General features: G+C 38.2%; 1 protein-coding gene across 13 annotated transcripts in view; it reads right to left on the bottom strand.

Moving 5' to 3' along the window:
• The window catches only part of MAST4 (microtubule associated serine/threonine kinase family member 4), a 277,502-nt gene that overhangs the window by 30,468 nt on the left and 227,664 nt on the right, over nucleotides 1–19,370 (bottom strand). For 12 of the 13 annotated variants that reach the window (XM_064405477.1, XM_064405478.1, XM_064405479.1 and 9 more), the window contains 5 exons: nucleotides 18,926–19,135; nucleotides 15,781–15,882; nucleotides 11,117–11,249; nucleotides 5,057–5,124; nucleotides 2,718–2,803 (listed from right to left, as the gene is read on the bottom strand). In XM_064405477.1, the coding sequence (XP_064261547.1) occupies nucleotides 2,718–2,803; nucleotides 5,057–5,124; nucleotides 11,117–11,249; nucleotides 15,781–15,882; nucleotides 18,926–19,135 (599 nt within the window). Of the gene's footprint in view, nucleotides 1–2,717; nucleotides 2,804–5,056; nucleotides 5,125–9,883; nucleotides 10,148–11,116; nucleotides 11,250–15,780; nucleotides 15,883–18,925; nucleotides 19,136–19,370 lie in introns of those variants that run through there. The other variant, XM_064405490.1, reaches the window with a different exon arrangement.

Genomic DNA, 19,370 nt, shown 5'->3' with positions numbered 1-19,370 from the left:
GAACTGCACCCCATGGAAGAGTGACTCACGTTGCAACACTCTGGGGAAGGCTGCTGCTCATGGGATGGACTCACATTGAAGAAATTAATGGAGAACTGTCTCCCATGGGAAGGACCCCACACAAGGGGAAGGACCCCACATAAGCAGAGGAAGGACTCTCCTCCCTGAGCAGCAGCAGGAACAACATGTGATGAACTCACCATAATCCTCATTTAATGTGTCCCTGCACTGCTGGGGGGAGGAGGCAGAGCTGGGAAGGATGGAGTAGTGGGTTGTTTTTTTTTTATTTTAAGGTCTTGTTGTACTTCTCATTATTCTGTTCTCATTTTGTTAGCAATAAATTCAATTAATATTCCCAATTCCAGTCTGTTTTGCCCATAATGATATTTAATGACTGATCTTTCCCAGTCTTTATCTCAACCCATGAACTCTTCCTTGCATTTCCCCTCCCATGTCAAGTTGAGGAGAGTGACAGAGTAGCTTTGGCAGATGCCAGGAATCCAGCCAGAGTCAACCCATTACAGGCTATTTTCTCATTTTTGATTTTTCTTCTAAGTAATCCTTTAAAATAAAAATAAAAACGAACAAAATCTACTTTGTTATTACTTCCTCAAAGACTGAAGTAATATTACTCTACTAAAGTGATGAGCTTTTCAATTTCCACTAATACTACAGCATTATTACCTGGCAGCCTACTCCTGTTTTTACACTTGCTAATGAAAAGAATGATTGATGAAAATCTGTATATACTCCCAGCTGTTTATTCTCTAGCACCTTTCTTTTCTTCAAATATTTACCATGGTCTCATCCAATTTTCACAGCATTGCATTGCCAATTTTGTGTATTGTTGACATTTATATGATAATCAATAAGCCTTGATTTGCCCTGCCACAAACATGAAGAAAAAAATGCACACGTGGTCCACAGTAGACCATGGCTTTTCATCTGTTCTTTTCCATCTTTCAGATCCCTTTTTGTCTCTGGTTTCAGGTGGAGAGTTGTCTCCAGTCTGTATTTCTTAATGGCTCTTTGAGCTTCCTTCTGGCTGTAACACCTACGAGGCACGAGGCACACGTAGGTCTACTGAACCTCTGCCTTCAGGTGCCAGGCCTCACTCCGCTGAGTGCTGTATGCTGAGCTGCAGCTGCTCCTTCCTCTCCCCATCCCTCAGCATCTGAGAACTGCTCAGAACTGAGAAAGATTCAGTGACTCTTGGCCCCTCTTTCTCCAACAAGGGCCTACCCCACACAGTTCCTTTTATCTTCCTGTGAGAAAAAGAGACGAAGGGAGGAATTAAGGGGACTTAACATCTGCCAAGGGAAGAAGAAAGGGGTGCAGCCAGGGAGGGGAGTAGCATCTACTGCTAACTGTTGAGAAGCAGGCTTTTGAGGTAACTGCTGCCAGGGGTACCTGGGAAAGGTGACATATGGTAAGCAGCAAGTTTGTCTGCAAAGAAGTTCTGAGAAAATTAATTGAGCAAAGCTTGACTAGTGAGAAATTGTATTTGAGTATTTATATAATTTTAATGCAGACTATATCATTTTGCTTGGGACTTTTGCTGAGTTATGAAAAAATGCCTTGGACACAAGTGACCTCCATACAAGCTACTAGGGCCAACAGTCTAGACAAAAGCCTCCTGTTCCACAAATCATGGCTATCTTTAACCAAATTTCGTCAGAGAGAGCCCAACAGCCCCACACCATTCAGCAAGCCCACAAAACTCCAGTGGATAGACTGCAGGTGCTTTTTCTCCTATGTCAAAGATCCCTTCACAGAGTGCTCAGTCCTAGCAGCTTGCTGCAACTTCCCACCTCAAGCAGTCAGTCTAATGTGGTCTGTGCTGGAAAGCAGCACCACCCTCCTCCTCTGCCAGGCTGTGACATTGGCTCATTTGGCAAGAGGCTGCTCACCTCAAGATGCAAACCTCTCTTTTTTGAGCCAGTTTACATCCCTCTTGTTCCTGCAGGTTACACAAAACAGTTCCTGTCTTGACACATTTCAGTGCAGAGAAGCAGCCAAACAAGGATCTAACCAATAGTACAGGATCAGAAAGGGTACTGAAGACAAACACCACCACTGCACAGTACTTCCAAATACTTCCAGAAAATATTCTGTACTCATTTAGAGACCCAGAATTTTCTCTTGGTCTTCTAGGGTATCTTCAGATGACTTACGTATCACTAGGCAGTAAGCTGTGCACTTTCCAAGTATCCAGAAACAAACCAAGAAATAGCAATTCCTTCAAAGCTAATTGGTTAAAATTTGAGAACTAGAATAGCATCCACAAAGTAAAAAAACACTACTGCCCTACTTCAGGAAATTAGTTTCTATTTCAATGATACTTCTAGGTCAAGTAAGCGCTCATTTTTATCAATCTGTCTCCCTACAGATGACATATAATTCTCTCTCACATCTGCATAAACACAGTATTATGAAGTATCACAAATCTGTCCTTTGATTTATTCACTTTTCATCTTTGGCATGCTATCTGATTCTGAAAAATCTTTAATGTACTGCAGCACAGAATAATTAATTATTGCCTAGCAAATTTCCCAAAACCTTGTCAATTTAAAACACTAGTAACAAAACAAGAATGCTAAATGAAAAAAGCATGGTGCAAACTCACTCCTTCAGACAAAGACTCCTGAAATAAAAAATAACAGAAAATTAAGCAAAACTAAAATGCAAAAGAGCTATCACAGTCAGAGATTACTCACCCATAAGCTCCATTACTAATCAGTTTAATTGTTTCAAAATCACTTTCCCGAGGTTTCCTCTGTAGCTTCAGCGAGGTATTAGAGCTCTTCAAAGTAAGATATGAGAATGAACAAAGTTAATACAATACTTTTTTCCAAAATCAGTGGGGAAAAACCCAATCAAAAAACCAAGTACTATCAGCAGGCTGTCACACTGATGAACCAGGTAAAAGTTCTGGGCAGCCAGCTACATAGCCAACACAGAGAGGGACCAAGGGGCTCCTCAAACAGAGCTGCTTTTTCATCAAACAGGTATCTGCTGCATTGCAGCAAACTGTGCACTTCTTTCCATGCTGGCAGTTCTTATCTTGAGTCATGGACTTCTGTGAATTCCACATGGCACTCGTTGGACACTGCCTTCCCATTCTAGTAAATCTGACTTTTGTATTACAGTTGGTAGCAACAAACTGTTGATAAGCCCTTGTTCACTCAAACTGAGCACACTTCAAACTAATCTTAGGATAGAGTGGGATATAACAGGGAGGACAGTGAAAAGAAACAAAATGAAAGAGAAAAAGATGAAAAATAAAAACACATTAGTTCTACCCCTAAAGAAGTCACTTTAATCTATTTCAGAACTTTTTCAAAACCAAGTTGCCCTGAGTATGGCAAAACCTTTTTTCTAGTTTGAATTTTTAATTAATCTTGAAGATGTATGAGTTAGAACTGGGATTCAGGGGGAAAAGATTAAGGCCTCCAAATGCAGACTTCCAAACCCACAAGATTTTTTTCAAATGTCTTTTGATTCACTAAGAAATCCCATGATCCTTACCCAGGGAGTTTAGTAACAGCTGGAAGTTGAAAGTGGGTTTAAACATTTTCAATTAAATGCTTGCTAAAAAAAATTCAGTGCAAGACTAGTGAAATGTTAATATAATGAACTACACAGGAAGTGACAGAGAGGACTTACTAAATTGTTCAGCACTTGTCTGCCAGTACAGGATTCTTCCTAATTGCTATTTATGATGATTGTGAGCAGTCCTGTACTTGAAAGTTATGCTTCCTGTCACTCCCCACGTGTGTTTATTCCACAGCTACATTTTGAGATGTTTCCAAATACTCCCTCTATAGTTTTCTTTACGGATTTAATAATCTCCCCTATTTACATTCCTTTATTATACCACATTACCCTTTCTGAATTTCTTCAGCATTTGCACAACACAAATAACTTCACAATTTCAACTGCTTAGCAAATGCTAAGTCACTTTTCACCTTAGATTCAATTAAGCACTTCCTTTAAGCCTTCTAGTTATTTTGTCCTTTCTCCAATTTGTGAGTAAATGCTGCTCAGGTCTAATGAAGTATTTCAAATGCAGATGAATGAAAGCAGAAGAAATACCTTCTTTGTCAATTACAGAATCCTTCGTAAGTGGCACTTTGTCAAATATTAGAAAATATCCCACCATAACATGACATGTACCAGAGAATGATGTTTTTTCTGCTATGTATTAGAACAGATAATCCATGCCTGCTAACATTTTTAAGTACCACTGAACTACCTAGACATCTCCTAAAACTGCTCTTGTTTTCAATAGACACTTGCATGGAAAATCAGGACTAAATTGTAGGAACTTCATCTACCCTGTTGACTGAAGTCCAAGGTGTAAAAACCAACTTTTAAAAATAAGAACTTAAAATAATCACATTTAAGCTCATAATCAATGTGTCCAACTTGCTTTTCTTTTGTTATCCTGAGCAAACATCTAACAACATACTACTATAAGATACACACTGCTGTAGGCAAGGGTTTTTGAACTCAGATTCAGAAAAACGATACACAAACTTTCCAAATGTAAACTAACTTTCTGAATCCAGGCTACTTGCTAGCATATTCCTTTCTTCCTTGTCTCTTCACTGGACCTGTTCAGAATCTCTCAATTTGATCATTAGCTGCCTCTGTGAATAGAGTGTTTTAAAATCTCTTTAAAATACATTGTTTTATTAAATAATTTACCATACTTCTAAAAGAAAAAGAAATACATTGATTGAATAGAAAAGAAAGAAAGCAGTGGTGGATTTTGTGGTAAAGTTATTGCCACACAATAAACACTAACTTTGTGGAAGATGAAGACACTGAGATGTCTAGGAAAATAGGTAGAATTGTTAGAATAGGTAGAATCATTTATACCTTTTGAAAGCCTTCTGCCTGAAGAGGTCCAGACTCAGTGTGAGTATTAACCAATGTTTATTCAATCTGTTCATACACACCAGGAGAAACCAGAACAGGCAGGGTTGGGGGAACACGCCAGATTTTCCTTGTTCACGTTCAGCAAAAGCAGCAACATAAAAGGGAAACTTACATTTACTGATTCATCTGCTTCCAGAGTTTCTGCTGTCCCACTGTCACAATTAGCTAGCTGAGCTATTTCTGGAAAGAAAAAAATTAAAAAGTTCATTTTAAACTATGGAAAATACAAAACTAAACGAAGCACAGAAAATATGAGAAGTGACATCTTTCTGAAACACTTAATAGAAAATTTAAAAAAATTTTAAAAGTACAAAACAAAACCAAAAAACAACAACAAAAACCCCTGTAGCACTTGAAGAATAACTTTCAGGGCATCTCCAAGCATATATTAAAAAATCCACTCAGGAAATGACGACTTGCTGATATTCAGTGCCTGTGTAATAATCTTCCACTGAAGAAGTGAAGATCAGCCATGAAGCAATGAAGAGCAGTAGTGTTTTTACTGCTCAGACCTGGGAATTCCTAGATCTGTGTGCAAGCTGAGCACTAAGGGAAAGAGCACTAATCTTCTAAAACTCCTGAGGATCTCATCTTCTGAGGGGTTAACAACAGGCCTCATCCTTTGTGTGCTAGAAGCAAAAGCTTCTAGTTTAGACTTAAGACAGACTCTAAATAGTTCATTTCTTCTACAAAGAAATGCTGTTAACCGATCAGAATAAGCTAAAAGCCATTTTCATGGAAGGTTATCATTTACAGAGTCACTAACACAGATGAATTCTCTGGGAAAGTAAGATTTTAGAAGTCCACAATTTTATTAGATTGTCCCTGCTATTATCAACCTATGCTACAGCCTGTTCTTCAGGGAAGGTAGAAACCAAGAATTCATCTGGGTAAAAAAAGCCAAACAGGACAGCAAGTCACTAAAGACCCCAGCAACCATACACGTATTTAATTATATATCCTACATAGCCAAAGATGCAAATTTTATCACAATTATGTGCTTGGAATCAGAAATAAGACCACCTAAAATCTGCAAGATTAGTTTTTATCTCAAGACTGTTACCTAAATGTATGACTACAAAATATAACTGACTATTTACATAGAATACCTAAACTGGATTTTTCTATTAAAAAAATTATTATTACGAATGAAATGCTCTGCAACACTTACTGCAATTTTTAAAACCAAATTAACCACACAGATAATTTTCTCTTGGAGCAACTAAAGATTTAAGGAGTAACTCTCATTTGTAACCACTATACAAACCAAAACATGTAACTGTAAGAAACAGAAGAAGTTAGAATGTCACTTCAAAATCCAAACAGATTTTTCAAGTGTTAAAGAAGCTAAAAATTATTCCAAAAACTAAGTCAATAAACAGTGAAAAATATCCCCACTAGAACAGACAAAATCTTGAAGAAAAAAAATTATACAGGCTGAACCTGAAGTGGATTTTCTAGTCAAAAGTCATGGTTTTGTGAACACAGGGGTTTTAGAATGGAAGTGTTGATGAAACCTTTATTGTATGGGGGAGAACCAAGCTAGCTGGAATAATATACTTTGACAGCCTTCTCAACTGAGATTACTTTCATAAATAGCAAATTAAAATAATTCTTTTAGAAACAAAACTTCTGCAAAATAACCATTATCTGAAAAATCGATATTATTTGCAAGCAGTACATACTAATGGGATGGAACCAAAAGTCAGCTTTCAAAACAGGGAGCTATGGAACCATTTTGCAGTGCCTGAAGAGATTTTTAAAACTCATCTAAATACCATTAAACATCTGTCCTTTTTCTTCCATTGATTTAAACGTTTTCTGAAGACTCATGATTCAAAAAGGTAAAGATGGTAATTTAAAAAACATGGGGAAAAAATTTCTCCCCAGGGAACTCTTCAGAAATGCAGCCACCACTCTCTGCAAAGTGATGAATCTGCTGTGGTATTGCTTTCAGTTCAGTATAAATTTATCTAGCATTACCACCAAATAATACAAGCATCATTTCACTCGAAGAAAGGACACTACAGTTATGACAGCAAACAAAGGAGGCAAGTACAGAAAGATCTAAAGTAGGTTGCTTTTCCCTGCAGATGAAAGAAAATCCTTTGCATTAACATTTATGAACACTGAAGACACAAATTAATATCTTGGTTGCAAATATAATTCTGTGTTACAGGATAAGCAAGTAGTGCTACTGAGGTGCACTTTTTTGTTTTGAAAAACTTGATTCTGCTTTTTAAAAATTTTCTATTTTTACATAAAAGGGCTTTAAAGTTCTTGAGGATGATCTTCCCATAATATTTTTATAGTAATGAATACAGTGCTCCCACTAATTCTCTTTGTAAACTATTAATTCCAGGGCATAAACCCATAATGCCCTTCTTTCATTGTTGCTTAAGTAGCACCCCTATATATAGAGACACCCATTAAATTATCAAAAATAGATAATTTAAGAAGTCACTGCACAGTGATTTATACTGCTTATAAATATTTTTTCAGAGTGTGGAAGGAAAGCATTAACACAAATCAGATGGCCTAAATTATCTGTTAAAAATACTCATATATATTAATTTTTAAAATAAAACACTAAATAGTTCAATTGCTCAAATCTCCAACTGAACCAAAAATCATTAATCCATATGTCATACACCCCTCAGTATTTACTGGCATACCACAAAGACCATTTTTCCCTTCAGAAAAAAACCCCAAACCCCAACATTTTAATTATCATATCAATGCTTCAAAGTTTTTTATATTCATTATTATTCAGTTTATGAAATACAGTAAGATGTGTCCTAGATGAAGTATACTCCCATTAAAGAAATACTTAGTTAAAGAAAGCAGTATTCCTTATTTATTATTAGGCATTTGTTTCTAGACCTCTCTTAAAATAAACTGTCCAAAAGAAAGAGTTGTTATTAAACATGGGTAGGGACAGATCTTGACTATGCTTAAGAACATTTTTATCCAAGTGGCCAGGAAGAGGCAATGAGAAAGATAAGGTTCAACTGGCAGAACCCGAGTCAATAATACTAAACTCTCAACCCGCACTCCAAATTAAATCTTGCATACTTGACCAGTGAAGAATTGATGAATTGTCAGTTTAAGACAGACCAACAGCTCACCAAATCCAGAAGACAATGCTTTATCTTGCACAGAATACTTCTTCATCGTTTCCAAAACCAAAGGGAAAGAAGTATTTATGTATGTTTTCTCAATTTGTCTGGCTTCCTTTACTGCAGTCCAAATATAAACAAAAAGCATCAATGCTGTTAATCTGTATCTCAGACAAAAAATAATACTAAATTTGGATGAGGAAGTTCTGTGAAGATAGGAAGTGGGCTTTCTTTAGATCTGTTAATATAACATTAATGTCACCTGTAACAATACTCAATCTAACTGAACAAACCAAATTCCTGACACAACTGGCAGTGCTGAACTTCTGCTTTAGTTCAGCAGAAGGGTTTTAAAACACAATATACTACTTGTCTGATTTAGCAACATGTGATCTTGCATCATGAAAGATAGTAAAGAAAAGGTTTATTATAGTTTTTTGCTATGACTTTGTGTTATCAAGCCCTTTCTGAGTCCTGGTTGCTAACACGGTAGTCAAGCTAATTGGCACCAGCCACAATCATTCTTCCATTATGGCATTTCTGCTAATTTCTTCCAAATTGCAGAACTAGCACTGAATACAATTAATCCATTTCTGTTTGTCACCACTGTTACAGCCTCGTCTCAGGGTGAAAAAGATGATGATCTGGCTATGAGAGAGAAGTAATTTTAGTTTTGTCAATGCTGTCCTTCAAAGAACCATAGAATGCCTTGAGTTAGAAAACACCTTGAAGATTATCTTATTCTAAGCCTTCCACCAGGGACTGGGACACAGAATCACAGTATCTGCTGAGTTGGAAGGGACCCAAAAGGATGATGAAGTCCACCTATTGGCCCTGCACAGGACCACCCCCAAGAGTCACACCATGTGCCTGAGGAGCACTGTTCAATGCTTCTTGAACTCTGTCAAGGTGGTGCTGTGAACACTTCCCTGGGGAGCCTGTTCCAGTGTCTAGCCACCTTCTAGGTGAACAACCTTTTCCTGATATCCAACCTAATCCCCCCGTCCCCCCAACACAATTTCAGGCCATTTCCTTCAGATACATCCTGTCACTGGTCACCAGAGTCTGGTCCTGTCACCGCTCATCAAATCAGTGTCCACCCTTCTGCTTTCCCTTGTGAACAAGTTGCGCAATGAGGTCTCCCCTCCAGGCTGAACAGACCAAGTGACCTCAGCCTCTCCTCATGCAGCTTCCCCCTCAAGGCCCTTCACTGCCTCCATGCCCTCACTGGACACTCTCCACACTGTCCTTCTTACACTGTGGCACCCAGAACTGCCCCAGCACTCGAGGTGGGGCTGCCCCAGTGCAGAGCAGAGCAGCACAATCCCCTCCCTTGCCCAGCTGGTGATGCTGTCCCTGATGCTCCACACTGTCACCATGGTATTTTATGAAAAATCCTTTCCAAAGATTTTTCCCCTGCTGAGGCGCTGAGGGTCTGAGGAAAGAAATGTAAACAATAACTATCTGCTGCTGTGGAATGCCACAGGTGCATCTTTCATTGGTCCATGTGGATTGTTTTCAATTGATGACCAATCACAGCCACCTGTGCCAAGGCTGTGAGCAGTCACAAGATTTTGTTATGCATTCTATTCTATTCTTGTTCTTTCAAGCCTTCTGATGATTCTTTTCTCTCTGTTCTTTTAGTATAGTTTTTATGTAGTATTTTAATATATATGTATTGTAAGATAACAAATCAGCCTTCTGAGAAAATGGAGTCAAGCCTCGTGTCTCCACACATGGGAAGTCCTCAACACCACAGGACACGGGTGGCCCTCCTGGCTGCCAGGGCACTGCTGGCTCATGTTCAACTTGCCATGGACCAGAATCCCTGAGCCTCTTTCTATGGCACTGATCTCCAGCCTCTGATTCCCCAGTCTGTCTGTACACCCAGGGTTGCTCCATCCCAGGTGCAGAATCCAGCATCTTCTCTTGTAGAATTTCTTATGGTTGAAGATTGCCCAGCCCTCTGATTTGTCAAGGTCTCTCTGTGGGGCCTCTCTGCCTTCGAGCAAATCAGCAATTTCTCCTAGTTTTGTATCATCTGCAAACTGGCTTTGTATCCCTCCCAGTCCTGTACCCAGCCAGTTCTGAAGGTGTTGAAGAGCACAGAGCCTAAGGTGGAGCCACGTGGAACCCATCGAGCGACAGGTCAGCACTCTGATGTCAGCCCATTCACTGTAACCTCTGTGCCTGACCCATGAACCAGCTGCTCTCCCATCATGTGGTGTGTTTATCCAGCTGTGTGGACATTTTGTCCAGCAGCAGCACACTGAGAGACAGTACCAAAAGCTTTACTGAAATCCAAGAAGATAACATCAACTGGCTTCCCTTTATCAACTAGGTGGGTTACCATGTCACCTTCCACTAGACTACACTGCTCAAAGCCTCATTCTGTCTTAAACACTTCCAAGGATGGGGCATCCACCACTTCTTTGGGCAACATGTTCTAGTGTCTCACACTCTCACAGCAAAGAAAAATTCTGCAGTGACAATACCTCCACTGGAACCTAAATTCTCCCTACAAAAGCCCCCAACATAGACTCAAATTACACAGAAAATTAATGGGATAGTCTTCTCAGAGACTCCAAGATGGAGGAATCTCGGAGCACTGAAAGGCAAACAACAGCTCAACCAAGGGCCCTCTACAACTGTGCTTAGATAACAGTCACCATCAAATTATCGCAGTAAATTCCAACTAGAGCTGCAATGAGAAAGTTGCATTGTCAGGCTGGAAGAAGATGAGTGGTATCACTGACACAGTGTATTTGTGAACGATATTTGCAAAAAAAAAAAGGCAAAAACTTGCTCAGAAGAGATGATTGCCCAGCCCTCTGACTTGTCAAGGTCTCTCTGTAGGGCCTCTCTGCCTTTGAGAGGCATACCAGTTTTAAATGTGTTTTTTTGTGTGAGACTACAGTTGAAGTCAGAAAACACTTGCTCTGTTACCATCTTTACCTTGACCCTTTTCAGGTACAAACAGATTATCAGAACAATAGGACACATTGAGAAGGAAGAACCTAGAAACCTACAGCTATACCAGGAGATTCACTTACCTTCCAGAGGATCTTTATTTAAGCCCAGCTGGCTAATAATGTATCGAGGGATGTCTGTTTTAATGCCTTGCCCCTCTTTAGCATGGCCTTCAGCTGCTTCCAAAAGATAGTAAAACTCTTCGGGATCAAATTCCTAAGGAAAAATAATCATCATCATTTCCTCTGTTGAAATTGGCTCCCTGGGTCTAACATAAAAAGTTTCTTTGCCTCTTCTAACTCCACATATATGGCATGTTCCTACTAAAAACAGTACCTCTTTATTCTACTACTCATAGTCTATTAATCTATTCCAATTCTTTTACAGTTTAACACAATGTAAGCAATGGAATTGCATGTCACTATTTTAGAGCAATACTTTACATAAATATTATATTCTTTGCCATCAAAATTTCATGTAATACTGAGTGAAATGACTTATAAGCAGCAAAAATAAGATTTCAAAGAGATAAGACTATCTCCCTGCATGTGTTTGCTTATAAAAATTCATTACAACTATTTAAATATATTGCACTATACTTTTTATTTCTGAAGTATTAATTTGAAGTATTTCTAATCAATATATATGCACTGTGTTTTATGGAAAATACAATGCAAAAATCACTAACTTTAGAATGAAGATAAAATTGAAATTTGATTTAAAAAATCTGAGCTTCATTGATCCAACTGTTTCAAATTCAGAAATTAAACATTCTTCTGTGGGAACTAACTATATTACAACTATCACTTATAACATGTCAAAAAGGCAAGCCTCAACAAGGAACAAAAAGGAACAAAAATAATAGAAACTCAAAACACTATGCCCAAGTCCCTTAGAAATACATTTATTTTATTACTTTTTATGGCATATAAAAAAAGAAATACATTGAAAGGAAAAAGAAGATTATTAAAACAATGTGAGTGGGATTTTTAAACACAATTTCTCTGTCTACTGGCATGAAGTCACACCAAATCATCTGTTCATGTTTATTGTGTTCTTCAAGGTGTTTGTGTCTATAGGTGCAATCCTTAACAGAGCAATAGCCATCAGTCATTAACATAATGAAATAAGATTTTTTCCTCCAGCAGGTCAGCGCTGTCACAAATATCTGTAGAAGCCAGGCAGATTGTTGAGATAGCAAATTTCCTGACTCTTTTGCAACCAAACATAACTCCATGGCATTTCAGACTACACGCTGAGTCACAAGGGTCCTGTCCTAGATCCTCAGGCTACTCAGGACTTTGAAAGTCAACACTCTGACCCAGAAATTTGGTACCATGCTTCATTTTGCATCAAAACTGCTGTAGCATGTCTGAAATAAAGTATCTTTAGAATTTTCAGTCTTATGGAAACAATCAAGTTTCACAAGTTTTACATATGTCGTGAAACAATCTTCATCAAGTACAACCTACTGCAAATGACTTAACCGCAAACCCATGAACTGTCCAAGCTGCCTTACTTTAGCCCAAAGTCACAGGATGCTGCAAACCTGCCCAAAACACCTGAACCAATAACTAAACAGTACATGCTATTTCAGTCTCACTCTCCTCATCTTACATGCTGTCCCCAGCTGTATCTCTTACATGTTACTCCTTGGCACTAAAGCAGCCAACAGCACGACGTTGTGTGCCAAGATTTCTATTTACTTTTGTCATGAAAACATTATCATCTCCTGACCTGCTGCAGTGACAGATAAACAGCTTCTCCTCCATTTACTACCAAGACAAGGCAATTTCAAAACAGGTAATTTTAATCATATGAATCTATCTAAAGACACACATATACATACACGGGTCTGAATAATGAGAAGCAATGAATTTATTTTCTGATCTTCACTTCCAACTCTGCATTTCACTTTCCATGTACAAATGGAGGAAAAATATTTAAATAATTTGCAGTAGCTCTTACCACAAAAGAAACCATAAAACCTTTATTTGTATGATTATCAAGTTAACTAAAACAGGATTTCACATGCTTTGAATACCTGTGACAAGACCACCATCAGAAAATTGACAGCTTTACTGCATGGTATCTGAATGTCTGGTGACCACAAAGCTGGAATTTTTTCCTACAATTTTATGAATTTTCTTACAGAGGCTGAAGTTTTCCACACCTAGTATCTATTTCAGACAGATATTCAGACAATACCACACAGTAATATTCAGAAGTTTCCAGAGAGACATTACAGAAAAAAGTGATGTTTCTGTAAATTTACAATTATGTTTATGATCTAGGCTTAACATCTTCTTGCATGAAAAATGTACTGTTGTTCGACTGTAGGCCTACATTTGTTCAAGCTACCCATATTTGTAGAAACATTTGATGTAGGGTTGTCACAATCCAGTTTAAACCTCCTGAACATCCTGTTTTAAGTGAGAACACTAGAAGCAAGCAGTGCTGGCCTTCCCTGCCAGTGCTGCTCTGAAACTCAGTTATGACACGCAGCCACATCTGGACTTTGCACTGCTGTTCTTGTACTCATTTCAGCATGCCCAGCAAAAGGAGAAGTGCAGGACGCACATCACTCTAATTGAAGGATAAGGCAGAGCAAGTAGCCTAGGACAAAATCCCAACGTCAGACAGTGGGAAATACGTGAACAGAGATTTGGACTAGATCCCATTAAAACTTAGCACTTAGGGAGAATAAACTAATAGGCAAATAGACCACCAAGAGAGAACTTGAATTAGAACCACAGAATCATCATGGTTCAAAGAAAACTTCAGGATAATTTGGTCCAACCATCCCCCACAGCACCATCTCTGTCACCTCTAAACCACAGAACCATCACCCAGCACAAGATGCAACACCTCTTGAACACCTTCAGGTAACTCCACCACCTCCTACACAACCTATTCCAATGCCTGACCATTCGAACAGGGGAAAAAAAATTTCAAATATGTAATCTGAATCTTCCCTGTCTCAATTTAAGGCTACTTCCTGTAGTACTGCAAGCACCATATGAGAGAACGGCTCCCACCTGGCACCTTCCTTTCAGGGAGCTGTAAGAGTGATGAGGTGCCCCCTGAGCCTGCTCTTCTTGAGTCTGAACAAACCCAGCTCCCTCAGCTGTTCCTAGAGACATTTTCTAGACCTGTCATGAGTCCTGCTGCCCTTCACTGGACACACTCCAGCACCTCAATTACAAAGCTAACAGAGAATGATGATGCTGGGAGCAAGGGTTGATGGGAGAAAGCTAGCAAGCCTGTAATGGAAGATGTAAAGCATTATTACAAGTCTTGGGCTAACTGCCTACAAGATTTCTGGATGTGTGATAATAGAGAAGGATGCAAACTAGAAAGGGAAAAAACAAGGAGATGAGAAACTAGATTATGTGGAGAAACATATACACCCTGTAAATAGAGCAGGGAACAATACACTAGACATGGAATGAACTTCTCAGGGAGGAGGAGTAAAACAAGTTTGGATTCAACAGCAGAAGCAGGACATGCTAAGATGTTGTTCTTTCTAAAGCCTTCCTTTCTGTTTGTTTTGGTTGTTTTTTTTAAACACCTCACATCTCTTCCGTGCTGATTCAGAGCACATATCTTATTTTTAGATTCCTTCTGAACTGCAAATCACGAACAAAAAAGCAACTGGGAACACTGAGACTTGGTGTTTCCAAAACAAACTACAGGCAGCTCTCAAAATGCCCATGGCTGAACGAGCCAGGGTGTGGATTAACTGTGCCACAGATGAAGGGACTCAGCACAAAGCCAAAATCAGGTTGGAAAGACTTACTAGCTAGTTTACTAGCTCAGATTCAGTGCGACACAAATGCAGTTATGACAATTTCAGGCATAACTTGAGTCTAGCAGCCAGGTAGATTCCACATAAGGCCTGCCAGCCTCAAATAGCTGTATGCAGCGACAACACTGAGCTTATACTGGCAAAAACAGTGGCTCAAAATCAGCTCAGGCTGCCTGCCAGGCCTTTTGGACTCAGGCTGGCTCTGGCATAGCAGTTGGATGTCTACACCATCCTCCTGTGTACACTGTGTTCTGCAATCGTTTATTAGTTCAACTGAACAACTGAAGAACACTGGCTCCATGTGTAGGAGCAACTTCCCACACCTGAGCCATACCAGCTCCCACAGCACAGGCAAGAAAAGCAGAAACGCCCACATGGCACACACAAACTAACCCAGTGTGGCAACATCACTGCTATGCTCATGCATAAATAAATCAACTCTTCTGCTCCTTCTGGTCCCCAGTATAACACAAACTACCTGTGTATCCAGACAGCCTAATCCCTCTTCTGCTCTTATTGCCAGATCAGGTACTGCAGAACTGACCTCAAGCTGTTTATAGTTCTGGCAGCTGTTGAGTGCAACAAAATTATGAAAATGTTAAGAAATGAGAAAACCACCAAGCAATTACAATTCTGGAACAGTCTTCTGAAGAAATGGAGAAAACAAAACAATAGAAAAAGCCAACTGGTTTTAAACAGCAGCTTCCTCAGCTGATGAAAGTATCTGCAATAGCAGGGAATCAAATAAAACTGTAGGAGGGTCCTGCAGTACACTATATCCAATAACAGAAGTGGAAAGGATCAAAACAATGAAGCCCTACCATACTGTTTGACATGTTCCAAAAATCAATTGTAAAGGGCCTTGAATACTAAATCAGAGAACTGCCTGCACTACTAAGTGAAAAACACTAAGTGAAAACATAGTAAGCATGACCTTACCAGGCATTCCAGTAAGCGTGCAGGACGAGCAATAACTATCAAGATTTTGCGAACAAGTTGTTTAATAAATGCCATTTCTCCACTCTCTGATCGCTCCTGCGCCTAAAAGATAAAAATGAATGCATATTGAACCAAATCACATTCAATGCACTGCTTAGGAAAGCAGTGATATTTAGGACACCTGTAGAATTTGAAGCATGTACTTGATACAAACTAAGCATCAATTTCAAGAGGCCAGCAGAGATAAAAAAGATCTGAGCAACACTATAACTTGTGTTCAAATAATCCCAGCTTTAAAACTTTAACACTGTTACAACAAAAGCACCTACAACAGACAAACACCTACTTTTTTTTTTTTCCTTCTTGTTTCTTAAAGTCACACAGTATTATTACCACCAGTTTTTGCAAATAGATACAAGTATCAATACAGATCAACACTGATCTATACATGCAGGTTGTGCCCCAATTCATTAACAGTGTTAGGCCGAAATGAAAGCTAACATAAATAATAGTAATAGATTTAAGCAACATCCATCCCAAATTCATATTGTCTTTTGGTCAGTCATACGAAAATGCCTATTTATATGCATATATACATATAAAAAACCTTTACTTGCAGAGAGGTTTCATCTAAAGGTACATGTAGAAAGGATGACAATGAAAAATTGAGTTATACAAAGATTACAAAAGAGAGGGGGAGGTGCTATAGAAGAATATATACAGAAAATGTACATCTAGAAGGTTTTGACAACATCTGCACAATGGTCTGAGCTGCATTTCAAGTTTCTTTTATATGTTCCCCTCTAAGAACAAATTACATTATTTAAGGATGCTACTGAATGCAAAGCAACTGTATAATTCTGCTTCTGATTAGAATGTCCTAATAGCCTTTGCCTTAAATATCAAAGCATTTCCTTGCTCTGAACAGTAGAACTCACAGGCTTAAGTTTCTCAGCATCTCTTGCTTATTCAAAACCAGAAAGAAAATAAGGAAACTAACACTTAAAGAATTATTACTACAGATCAGTAAGTACTTCTCCTATAACACATTACATTTTTGAAAAAAACTCTGTGAAAATAGGAAGCTATGCATATTGCTCTTCATGTAAATATCACAATTTTGAAAATCACCAAATATATGATAGGAATTAATCTCTGGAGTTTAAAAAACGAAAACTGTACAAATATCATCTAGCCATCTGCAACAGGTTTCAGAAGTACCTTAACCGGACAGAAGCATAATTCTGAACATTATCAACTTAGCCCAAATAAAACTTTTGTAAATAAAACACCTGCCTATTTTAACCACCAACAAAATTTAAAGCACCTTTGTAGAGTTTTATGAACACTCAGGTGCCTAGGTGAACAAAGATTCAATACATATTACATTTAAGGAAGATGAAGCAGGAAAGCATTCAGGTCCACTTGACCTTAAAATTCTAAAAGTTTTGGCTAAACCAAGCTGCTTTGACCTCAAGGGAGTCTTCCCCTAGTTAAAGTAACTGCACAGTGCCAAGCAGCAGCAGGAAATGCAGCTTTCTAATGAAGATTGCAGCTGGGAATTAACAACAAATGAATCACATGAAACAAAACACAACGAAGTGCCCATAACAAAGTTGTCCAAAGAAAATGTTTTCATACTGTCATATCATGCTATTAACAAAAAGCAAGCAGTGCAATCAAAAGTTAAGTCTGAATTTTTTAAGGTATAATGTCTTTGCAGAACAGGAGTATTTTTCACAATAAAGAATTAACATCATAGAATATGACAAAATGAGTGGCTTGGTGATTTTTTTGCTTTATATGCAGATTGAAGAATAATGTGGTGGCATGGTTTTTTTAGCAGGTTTTGGGAGAGGTGTTAGTGAACACATATTCTAAACTCTACTTAATGTGCAGCCATTTTTAGGTATATATTGTCAACAGTGTTAACAGTGGTTCAGTGAATCCTGGCTTAGACATGTTTTCTGGTATTCTGACATTATCAATTGGCCAGTTCTGCCTGCAATTTGGTATGGCAGAACTATGACCATTTCATAAATCAAAACTTCCTCTTGACTAGTAAGCAAACTCTAAGTATTTTCAATACTTAAAAAATAAGGTTTCAACAACCAGAATAAATTTACTGATGTCTTAAATTTTGTTTTGCTGTATGAAGACAAAAAGTTCAAAAATCAGTGGTTTCAGAAATCCTATTTACTGAATAGAAATTAACAAAAAAGCAGCACAGGAAAAACAAAACCCAAGAAAACAACAACAACAAAAAATCCAAATAAAACAAACAAACAAAAAAAGCCAACAAAAAAAATTTAAAAACCCTACAAAAACTCAACCAAAACTGCTTGTGTAGCAGTTTACTTGTATAGCTTGTGTCTGCTTTCTTTTCAAAAGAAAGTAAAAGACTAATTAAGGCAGGCATGGCACCTTAAGACATCAGCTGGAAATAATTTCAAAAATTAATTTCAAATCTGCTGCTCTATCACATTAATTTTGACTCATAACATACTATCAAATCCCACACAAATAAATGAGTAATTACATGTTGTAGTAATTCTTTTGAAAATGATACATTAATAAACTACAGAAACTTATGCAACAGCACATTTGTCAAGTTTCAAGTTCTTCTTAATTAATTTAACTGAGTATTCTATGAAAGTGTCAACACATTTAGAAAAGACATTTTTGCTGCTAATCAACATTTCAGCTATGAGAGAAATGTTACAAATAATTAAATAATTAATAATTTCTCACTAATGGAAAGCTAAAGGTTGCTGTCTGCTTTCTCAACACAATAGGGTTGATAAAAGGAAAGTGTGTATGTTACCTCATTTATTTGAAGTAAATTAAATAGCCAGCCCTGTCTGGGCCTTATGCACACATTTCTGTAAGCAATCTACAATTTGCACTGCAGGACATAATCCTGTTGTTTCTGGAATCTTTACAACCCCTCTATTCCAGACCAATATGTCAGGGTGCCTTACAGTTTTTGCAGGAGTCATTATGTAGACTAAAACATCTTATGAATACTACTTTGACAATTACTTGAGTAAACAGTCATAATTCAAGACAATATCCAAGCAAACTCTAAGGCAAACAGATTTAAACAATTTTTCAGGCAAACACACAGCAGTCTCACGCATCCTACCTCCTGTAGCAATTTGTCTAATTTCTGCTGTAATTCAAGGAAGTATCGTGATGTGATGAGGCCCTGGTGAGATTTATCCAAACAATCTCGAGCCAGTTCTGTGATCTGATGGTGGGTAAAACTGAGCACTCCATCAGCCAGAGGAAGGGTGTTCTCTGGAGAATGATTTGTTATAATATCCTGAAGCCTCTCTTCCATCTGAGCTGTGGCCTACAGGAAAGCAGTTGTTCAACATAATAAATCAGCTCTACATGAAACTAACAGCCTTGAAGTTATTTCTGACACTAGAACATTTCTGTACTGCCTAAGAATTTACCTAGCTGGAATGCATGAAGCCAAAAGGCAAGTACACAAAGGCAAAATGACAGATGACATTTCCCCACATTACCAGTACAGAAAGCAACAGCCTTGTTGTTCTACTACCCAGTTCCCCACATTGTCTGCC

Source organism: Passer domesticus, chromosome Z (assembly GCF_036417665.1).
Source record: "Passer domesticus isolate bPasDom1 chromosome Z, bPasDom1.hap1, whole genome shotgun sequence".
NCBI classification, from domain to species: Eukaryota; Metazoa; Chordata; class Aves; order Passeriformes; family Passeridae; genus Passer; species Passer domesticus.
Note: the sequence above shows the minus strand (reverse complement) of the source record. Positions and strands in the feature narration are given on the sequence as shown.